The following is a 9,989-nucleotide window of genomic DNA, read 5'->3' as shown; positions in this document are numbered from 1 at the left end:
GTAAACTTCTTCTCTAAAGGGCCAGATCATAAATATTTTAGGCTTTGCAAGCTGTATGGTTTCTGTTACACTATTCAACTCCGCCATTGTAGGCCCAAAGCAGCCACAGATAATACCTAATGAACGTAGATATATGCTATGTTCATTTATTTAGAAAAGAAAGGGAGCAGGCTGATGGTGGTGGCAGGATGGTGGGCCCTAGGTTGCTGATCTCTGCTTCAGTGTTATTCTACTCATTTTAGCCAGTTTCACTTCTCAGCCATGAACAATCCATTATTTTCAATCTCCATGTATTGATAAATTCCTTAAGTCCCAGTTAATACTCTCATGAGTGGCTAATACAGGACAAGTTTCTGCTACGAAGTCAAGTTGAACCAAACACTGAGGAATGGGTAGGCCTGGGGAAAAAGGGCCACCTGGAAGACCGTTCTCTCCAGACTCTTTCCAGGGAACTAGTGGCGGAACCTCATGGGTGAGGAGTCCCAAACAACTCCACCCCATGTCCCTGGATCTCCTCCCCTCTGAGTAATGGGGAGACCATTTGGGTTTGTGATTATTCTGTCTCCTTTGAAGCCATCTGATGAAACTCTGATTTCACCAACCACTAGCACCCAGGAAGAACTGGTGTGACACAAGCCAAATGGAATAATTTTATGGGTTGAGGGGACTCTTTGGAGGCATCTAACTAGCATATTTTGGAGAAAAAATTAGCTGAAGCATTAGGAAGGGAAACTATGTTATATGCCAACACCCACCCACCAATCAGGGTATAAAAGGACCATGGACGAAGGAGAGACTCAAACTTCACCACATCCACCTGTGTTAGCTTACCTGCTCTCCATCACCTCTCCCTGCACCATGCCTTACAACTGCTGCCTGCCCAACGTGAGCTGCCGCTCCACCTGCTGCTCCCGGCCCTGTGTGCCCCCCAGCTGCCACACCTGCACCCTGCCCGGAGCCTGCAACATCCCCGCCAATGTGGGCAACTGTGGCTGGTTCTGTGAGGGCTCCTTCAATGGCAGCGAGAAGGAGACCATGCAGTTCCTGAACGACCGTCTGGCCAGCTACCTGGAGAAGGTGCGCCAGCTGGAGCGGGAGAATGCGGAGCTGGAGAGCCGCATCCGGGAGTGGTGCCAGCAGCAGGTGCCCTTCGTGTGTCCCAGCTACCAGTCCTACTTCCGGACCATTGAGGAGCTCCAGCAGAAGGTGAGGGGGTCATCTGTAGGGGTGCAACAGCATCTGACTGTCTTTGAGCAATAAGACCTTCTCAAGTTCAAGTGGCCCTCACAGTAGAATCTTGCTTTCAGATTCTGTGTGCCAAGTCTGAGAACGCCAGGCTGGTGGTGCAGATCGACAATGCCAAGTTGGCCTCTGATGACTTCAGAACCAAGTATGTTGAGAATTTCAGGCTATGTGACCTCTAAGACCCCTATGGCTCTCTCATGGTCCTGTGAGACTAACATTTCCTGGAAGGGAAGAGGCAGCCATTTCACCCTTTTCATTTCTCTTCTCAAGTCTGGATTTGTATAAAACCATTTTCTAACAGAAATCTATACACTGCATGCTCTTCAGTTTACAATAGTCTTTCTGGAACATTTTCTCAAACTCCCAAATTTGGACGACATAAACTATTCTTGGAGAATGAATTGGTTCTTGGGGGATAGTGGTAAATTAACCAAAAAAATTGAGAGAAGAATTAGAGACTCCATTTAATGAATCCCTGTGGGAACCTTCTAGTGTTAGGATGAGTCAGGGAGGGTCCTCTCCAGTCTCTCTGTGCAGAGCTTGAGGGAAACATGGGAGAAAAGAGGAAGAAAACTGCATTAGCTCAAAGAGATTGAGACCAGCCCATCTATAAGACACACAGTTGGATGGGATTCTTTCCTACCTCATCCTCCCACTCTGATCTGCATGTGCAGGTACCACACGGAGCTGGGCTTGAGGCAGCTTGTGGAGTCGGACATCAACGGCCTCCGTAGGATCCTGGACGAGCTGACCCTGTGCAAGTCTGACCTGGAGGCCCAGGTGGAGTCTCTGAGGGAGGAGCTGCTGAGCCTCAAGAGTACCCATGAAGAGGTAAGAGGAAAAGGAAAAAAGGAGGCTTTAGAGCCATGCTGTTAGCATTGGCAACCAAGAGGCAACTGACATCAGGCTTCTTGGGTTGGGACCCTTCTCTGAAGAGGTCAAGGTCAGCCAGTGAGTGAATCATGATGCTATACCATAGCATGGAGTGAGGTGGGTTGCTTATTCTCAAGCAGCTGGATGAGGGTTGGGCAGTGTTGGAGAAGCCAAGGAAGGGTAGCCATTTATTGAGCCCTGCTCTCTCCTTGTCACTGTTAGTTTCTGAATTAGTTAGAGAGATGGAGGAAAAAAGAGAAATAAGACATGCCCCTCTCTTCAATGAGCTCCCAGTCTAGTCTGGGGAGATGTCCATGTAAAGACAATGATGTAAGGCAGGGAGAGGACAAGCAGCATATTCAAGGAGTAATCCAGTCTAACTGGAAAGAGATAAGGAACTCTTCTTAGAGGCACGTCTTGGGAAAGAGGAGGAATTCACACTGGGATGTTTCAATCTGTGGGAAGAGGCTGAGCAAAGACACAGAGGTGCTAGAGCATATATATTGAGTTTGGCCCATGGACTGATATGGCTGGGCATATAGAGATGTGAGGTGAAATGAGGTAGGACCTGCATATATCAGGGGATTTGGATTTAATCTTATTGGATATGTGAGCTTCTTTAAGGTTTTTGGGAAAGAAATTGATGTGATCCCTACTTGGGTTTATTCCCACATCATATTTGCGTCAGTCCTGGGGAATGATCAGGATATTCCCTTCAGTGCATTTTTGTTGTACGTACTTTCCTACAGTAGGAAGGTAGACAGTAGATCCATTTAGGTAGCTCATTCATTCTTCTTCTTCCATCAGGAAGTCAACACCCTGCGCTGCCAGATTGGAGACCGTCTCAATGTGGAGGTGGATGCAGCCCCCACTGTGGACCTGAACCGTGTGCTTAACGAGACCAGGAGTCAGTATGAGGCCCTGGTGGAGACCAACCGCAGGGATGTGGAGGAATGGTTCACCACCCAGGTGGGCATCTCAGCACTTGGCCACTCAGAACCCCTTGGCCCCTTGGGGCTCTTGAGGCAGGTCTGACCCTGTCTTCTCCCATGTGCTGTTTCAGACCGAGGAGCTGAACAAGCAGGTGGTGTCCAGCTCAGAGCAGCTGCAGTCCTGCCAGGCAGAGATCATTGAGCTGAGACGCACGGTCAACGCCCTGGAGATCGAGCTGCAGGCCCAGCACAACCTGGTGGGTATTATTCAGTCCTCCTGGTGACCAATGTAAGGTTGGGGAACCCTAGTCATTGAAAGCCTTGTGAAGCCTGGGGCTTCTCTGGAACCTCATGGAGAAGCTCCCTGAGGAGCGGCTCTGTGACCTGCCTTATCTTCCCCATACAGAGGGACTCTCTGGAGAACACGCTGACAGAGACGGAGGCCCGCTACAGCTCCCAGCTGTCCCAGGTGCAGTGCATGATCACCAACGTGGAGTCCCAGCTGGCTGAGATCAGGTGTGACCTGGAGCGGCAGAACCAGGAGTACCAGGTGCTGTTGGACGTCAAGGCCCGGCTGGAGTGCGAGATCAACACATACAGGGGCCTGCTGGAGAGTGAGGACTGCAAGTGAGTAGGAGGCAAAGGAGGCATGTAGTCCCATGTGGTAGGACTACAAGACATTGTGAGCATACACATGTGGGTCACATTTTCAACTCACAGAACATGCATTTATAGAGAATTTACTATGTGACAGTTACGTAGAAATTGAAGGTCAAAGGTGAAGGGCATACATCCCCTGCCTTAGGGAGCTAATAATGGAGAAGAGAGGGTGGAGAGATTGTTACAACAATAACTGTTGGGTAAGGCGTATTGTGTTAGTTCCATGAAAGCTCAAGAGCACAAGAACAATTTTGTGCCTCAGCACAAAGCCTTCTCAGATGGGGATAAAGATTTGATAACAATCAAATTTGATTCCAACTATCTCCAACCACTGAGACTTCATGAGTTGTTTCATTAAGCACCTAGAGCTCTTTCCACAATCATCCCCAATCCATTTTAAACCTCTGTCTTCCCAGGCTCCCCTGCAACCCATGTGCCACCACCAACGCTTGCGGCAATTCCTGTGGGTCCTGTGGCAACTGTCAAACACGTTGCTCTTAATTTAAGAACTTGCATCCTTTTTGAAGACGACAATGAAGCCATTCAGATCAAGCACAGGAAATGTCCTTAGGTTTTGCCTTTGTTGGAGCTCAGCTGTCAGTTAGAAGCCTACCCACACCAAATGTGATATTTCTAGACATAGAAATGCTTTCCAGATTCAACAAGCAAAGACACACATCATTAACTTCCAATATCTGGAAAATCCCTTCCTATTGAAGATCGAGTATCTTTGTTTCTGAAGATGATCAGCTCCCTGTAATCTGAGCTCCAGGTATTACTTTTAGGGCATTTCCTGTATGTATTGTGTTTCCTGCTTTTCTTGCTTCTTTGGTATTCTCTGGAATGCAAGGAAGCTACTTCATTTACTTCCCAATAAACTTTATTTCTCTGGCATAGTAAATGTGTTTCTCATTCATATTTATGTACTGTAAAGAACTTGTGTTGCTGTTTCATAAAAATACATCTTTGTTAGGAAGAAATAGGTTAAAAGACTGACCCCAACCATTATATTCCAATGGTAAATACTGGTGGGGAAAGGGATCTATCCTCCTGGGAGGCTACCACCAAGGAGAGACCATGCAGAAACCCTGACCTCCAGCACTCATGACCATCTTGCCTTGGCTGCAGGGTCCTAGGTAATACTGAGAGTCTTCCTCAAACCTCATCGCTCTCCCATTGTCACCTTCATTACTCAGGGGTCAATTCCCTGCTCCCCTTCCTCCTAAAGTACTTAAAGACCAGCTTCTGTAGAAACTGCTTAAAGAGAAGCAGTCCAACTTCTTTCCTTTCAGCTTGTCAGCTGTACCTGCATCACCAATAAGGATAACTGTCTTTCCCTCAAAATGTACCTTCAGTGATTTCCATAAACCCACACACTCTGGGCACTCTTGTTATATCTCCTACTACTTATTCTCCAGCCCCGGATTAGCCTGACTTCTCCTTTCTGTTGCAACTGGAGGAAATACCTAGATCCTCTGCTGTGTTTCTTTTTCTCCTTCCCTGTTCGGTGAGAACTAGGATCTCTACACTGATGACTCCCAAAGCTCTCTAGCTCAAGTCCTGGGTCTTGCCCATGGGACAGTTTGACTTGGTGTTATGTTGCCATTTCACATTTAATTAGACTCCAACTTATCTTTGACAGACTGTTTCTTTTTGTTACCCACTTGTTATGCCCAACACTTTGTAATCCAAAGACCCTTTAAATGCGGGCAAGTGTATCTCCTTACCTGCCTCTTTTTAAGTTTACTCATTCCTCTAGATCTTTATAAATAGGTCTATAATGTTCTCCACTAACTTCTGTATTACTTTATTTCCTATAATTTTAAGAAAGATCAGTGTTCATAGTCTCCCCCTACAGATATTAATACTACCCCCACTTGACTCATATCTGAATTATTAAAGCTCTCAATTCTTTTGGCCACCATCTCAATTCTTCATTTAATTCAATTTAATTCTTCATTTAACCTACAGAACTGCAATAAACCATCTCCTCTGTGTCACTACGGTATAGAGCACTGAGAACACTATGAGACCCAGTCCTAGCCCACAGCATGTTCATAGTCTAGAGTGGAAAAGACAAAGAGATAACTGTGCTACAGACAAACATCAATGTGGCTCTAGAAAGGTATAAATGAAGAATGATGAATTTCTGCTGTGTGAGAGAAAGACTATATTTCATTTCTATACTTTGAAGTGTAAGAGAGTAGTAAAAAGAGGCTCCAATAAGAGATAGTGCTCAATCAGGGCTGTGAAAACTCAAAAATTCTGTCCATAAAAATATTGTCTGCCTGTCCTACAAGAAACTGTATCTTCACCCAATTAAAGCCTAGTGTTAACCATAGAATACTGTAAGAGAAATAAAGGAATAGTAACACTAATAAGTATTCATGAGAAGGTTATTAAAACTTTAAATACTTCCCTTGTTCTGACTTCAATCAATGAGCACTATATGATATTAGCATAATTCTGAAATAAAGTTTGATGGGCTCTGTTTAAATAGATGAGTGTGTGCAGGTATGACAAGAGGGAAAGTTTTCATGACCATGAGCTTTGCCTAGCAAGGAGGTGGGGAAGCAGGAAGTATATCTAGAGCTCGACAGAACAATTTCTAGCTGGAGCAAACCATAAATATGGTGGTGGAAAATGAAACTGCAAAGTAGTCACAGATGACCATATCTGGGGGTGCTTTTCATTGTTATCTGTGAGATTTGTTTGTAAGGAAGTTTAGCATATGTTCTGTCATGCTGCTATGTATGGGTTGGGTCATGATGGGTCCCAGAAAGTGGGCTTGGGTGGGAGAAAAGGAAGAACAGTTGGGAGGCTGCTGAGAGACAATAGGGCTGAGATGGGAGGAGAGTGGAAGGCTGAGGGAGGGGTGGATTTTAGAGGCACAGTCCAGGAGGTGGAAGCTGATTAGAGGTAGAACAATGGAAGGAGAAGGAAGGAAACTAGTACTGATTAAATACCTACTTTGGGTCAACATGAGGGATGTTTTTGAGCCTGAGAAAATGAAACACCAGTGGGGTTCCAGTGAAGAGAGCTGGAAGAGAATGACTGGATTTGGGAGAGATGTCAGAGAGTTACCTAAATAGAAATGATCAGTAAGAGCTGTAGGAGTTGTTAAGACTGTCAACGGGGATGATGTTAGACTAACGATAATCTTGGGAAGCACTTGGTGAAAGGATAGAGGGCCCTCAGTCTCTCCAAAGTCTCTGACATGAGGTTCCTCCTTGGTTTGGTCCAGTCCCCAAGGATGGAGGTGACATCTGGTTATAAACAGTTGGAGTGGGAAGCAGCTGAAGCAACACAGAAGTCAAAAGAAGTCGAGGTTTTGATGAGGGGATGGTCAATGACATCTTTCTCATGAATCCTCATTAGTGTTACTACTCCTTATTTATTCCACTTACAGTATTCTATGATTTATACTAGGCTTTAATTAGGTGAAGATACTATCTCTCTTGAAGGGTCAGGAATATTGAGGATTCAGACAAGTCAGTGTACAAAGCAATAGGGAGATTGCTGGTCACCACAGAGAGAGCAGGGTCTATGGGATGCAGGGGGAAGAAGGCATATTTCAGTGGCTCTTTCACATCTGTTTCAGATCACCATCTTGATAGTAAACTTAATGCAAATGTTCAACACAACTTATTCATACTAAACATGAAGCTTACTTTGCTTTATCCTCTGTGTAACTCTTAAAATGTTTTGGCATCTGCTCTTCCCTTTGATCTATAGAGCAGTCACATAAACAGGTTTTTATCCCTTCTCTGAGTGGTTCCCAGATCTAGCTTTCCCAGATGACTAGGACTATTAAATTATATTGTCTTGGATTGTTTCATGTTCTTCTTGACTCCTCTATTCTAGACTGGGTAGAGTTAAAGACATACTGATGAACTTTGCATTTTTCTGATTTGGCTTGGTTCCTGAAGACCTCCAAACTCTATTCCCATTGACAGTTGAAGCCTGAGCATAAGAAACAATGGCAGCTCTAGAGAGGATTTGAGTAATGAGCACTGAGTCTTATTTTGGGGTGCTTGTACCTCTCTTTGCTCAGCCCATATTATTTTTGACCTGGCTCATTCTCCATGTCCTCTCCTGCTTGTCCTTCATTAGAAATGTTGTTTGAACATCTTCCCAAATCCAAACCCATTGGTTTATTTCCTGGATCACCACCATAATTTCTCCCCTCAATGTGGTAAGTCTGGGTGATTGATAAATTGGCAACAGACACCTTTATGGAACAGTCCATGGAAGCCCTGTATCTTGTTCTCATAAGCAGCTCTAACTGGGGCTGGCTCAGCAGGGTGGGCTGATGTTGGTATCAAAGAGTGTTTCTGCTTTTCTAATTCTCCAATGGCAGACTCTCCAACTCTTTTAGGCAAATGTCAGTATCTTGGCTTGTGTATGTCCAGTGATACCACTCCTGTCCTCTCCTTGCTATTTATCTACATTAAGATAGAGTAAATCTGTAAGGGACCCAATATGTTACTTTGCATTTCCTAAAGAATGTAATTTACGTTTCTCATGATGAGAATTTTAAGTGCTGCATAAGAGAAGATGGTTTTGGGAAGGAGTGGGGAGCCTTCCTAATACCTTTAAAGTTCTGCCTTGGGGAGAATGGTCTTAGAAGATCTGCCCTGATTCCACTCTGTGGTTAAGTGCTGCTCATGAGTTTGCATGTGATCTCTCCTACAGAAATATCCTTGGCTTCCATAATAGATAGTATCTTTAAACCTCAACTGCAATTTTCTCACATCTGGTGACCAGAAGCCTTACCATGGCGTCTGCCACAATTATATGGGCAGGTTTAAACCTTTTTGTTTGTTAGGATTTGATTTGCTCATCAGGTTTATTGAAGGGTCATTGACCAGAGACAATGGCATTGCTTGTGTAAAGGTAAAGATACACAGCATGCAGTAAGTGGAATAAATAAAAAGCAACTGCTTTCCAGAATTCCTGGGGAATGACTTGAAACTTGGCTCTTTTCTCAATAAGCCCCAAACCTCTCAGCTATTATAATGTAATGATCATGCAGCCAAGCGGCAATCATGGTTATTTCTACTCAAGAGCTGGGAGTGGTCCTATTTTCTAAACTCTGCTCTCCACTTTTGAAGATACAGAGATACTTACCTCTGGCTCATTTTGCCCTGAGGTTCAAACTGCTGTAATGGTTTAGGGATCCCCAGAGACATTTTTGGCAATTTACACAGCATTCCTTTCCTATTCTTTAAAAAAATTGCCATTGTCTAGATTTTTCTCTTTTGAAGCCTGGGTCATAGAAGAAGGAGGGAAACAAAATAGCTAACGAATCCTGCTATTTGCTTTATGTTATTTGATCTGGTCCAATAGGGCTTCAATCAATTTGGTACTGATTTTAAGAGAAGGAGAGGAGAAGGGAGTTGAGGGAAATTGGAAGGGAAGGTGAACCATGAAAGACTATGCACTCTGAATAACAATCTGAGGGTTTTGAAGGGGTGAGTGGTGGGAGGTTGGGGGAACCAGGTGGTGGGTATTGGAGAGGGCACGGATTGCATGGAGCACTGGTTGTGGTGCAAAAACAATGAATACTGTTATGCTGAAAAGAAATAAAAAAAAACAAGCACATCCATCTCGTATCTCTCTAAAGGTAGAGATTCAGGCAGGAAGGCAGAGAGTTGTGGATTGTGAATGTGGTTAAGGATGGCATTGTCTTCAAAGCATTATGCTCTGGTAGACCACACATTTACTTCAAATCTGCTCTCCTTCATGGAAGCATATTCAGAGCTACACATTGGAAATGACTTTCAGAGTCACCCAAGAAAATGTACATTATTGTTTTACAGTCACAATGTGCTTCTGACCCATTAAAGATGCTACTAAGTTTGGTTGTTTGTTCCACTCACTAGGGTTGGTTCCAAATGATATCTGACTGGTTTCAAAAATAAAAACACCCTCAGAAGATGAAGATTTGTCTTCAATGAGGATAACCAAAAGAAAGTGTCCCAGACTGTGAGGTCAACTTTGTAGAAGTGACGATCTGAGTGGTAGCTCCTCAGAAGGAATTAGTACATAGCTTTCAAAAGGAACTGTTTTAAGGAGTATCTGACCTGTTTTGAGAAACGGTAGATTAAACATAAAAACCTCTTAATTTGTATCCCCATCTGGAATAGCACACAGGCAGAACATCTGTTTGCCAAAATGTATTGAAGGTCACAAGATGCTATTAAGCATGTCATGATGTGGTGGTTTTTCAGGATCACATCCTTTGGAGAACTGGGCTCAGACGTTTCTTCATCAAAT

The 9,989-nt window shown here is 44.2% G+C and overlaps 1 protein-coding gene across 1 annotated transcript; it reads left to right on the top strand.

Annotated features, from left to right (window-relative positions):
- The first annotated feature begins 822 nt into the window (after positions 1-822).
- LOC101682268 (keratin, type I cuticular Ha1) lies at positions 823-4,594 on the top strand. Its single transcript, XM_004772754.3, has 7 exons — positions 823-1,206; positions 1,308-1,390; positions 1,920-2,076; positions 2,926-3,087; positions 3,182-3,307; positions 3,457-3,677; positions 4,127-4,594. Exons 1-7 carry the CDS (start codon positions 859-861, stop codon positions 4,209-4,211), a joined length of 1,182 nt encoding a protein of 393 aa, XP_004772811.3. The 5' UTR covers positions 823-858; the 3' UTR covers positions 4,212-4,594.
- Positions 4,595-9,989: the final 5,395 nt, after the last annotated feature.

This window comes from Mustela putorius, unplaced genomic scaffold (genome assembly GCF_011764305.1).
Source record: "Mustela putorius furo isolate JIRA1106 unplaced genomic scaffold, ASM1176430v1.1 tig00000487_pilon_pilon_pilon, whole genome shotgun sequence".
Taxonomy (NCBI): Eukaryota; Metazoa; Chordata; class Mammalia; order Carnivora; family Mustelidae; genus Mustela; species Mustela putorius.
This window is presented reverse-complemented; position numbering and strand designations above follow the sequence as displayed.

What these genes read in the sequence shown, in the direction of transcription:
- LOC101682268 (XM_004772754.3), top strand. Translation starts at nt 859, where the DNA reads ATGCCTTACAACTGCTGCCTGCCCAACGTGAGCTGCCGCTCCACCTGC. An exon ending in TTGAGGAGCTCCAGCAGAAG is followed by an intron (nt 1,207 to 1,307) that starts GTGAGGGGGTCA and finishes TCTTGCTTTCAG; the next exon opens with ATTCTGTGTGCCAAGTCTGA. An exon ending in CTGGAGAGTGAGGACTGCAA is followed by an intron (nt 3,678 to 4,126) that starts GTGAGTAGGAGG and finishes CTGTCTTCCCAG; the next exon opens with GCTCCCCTGCAACCCATGTG.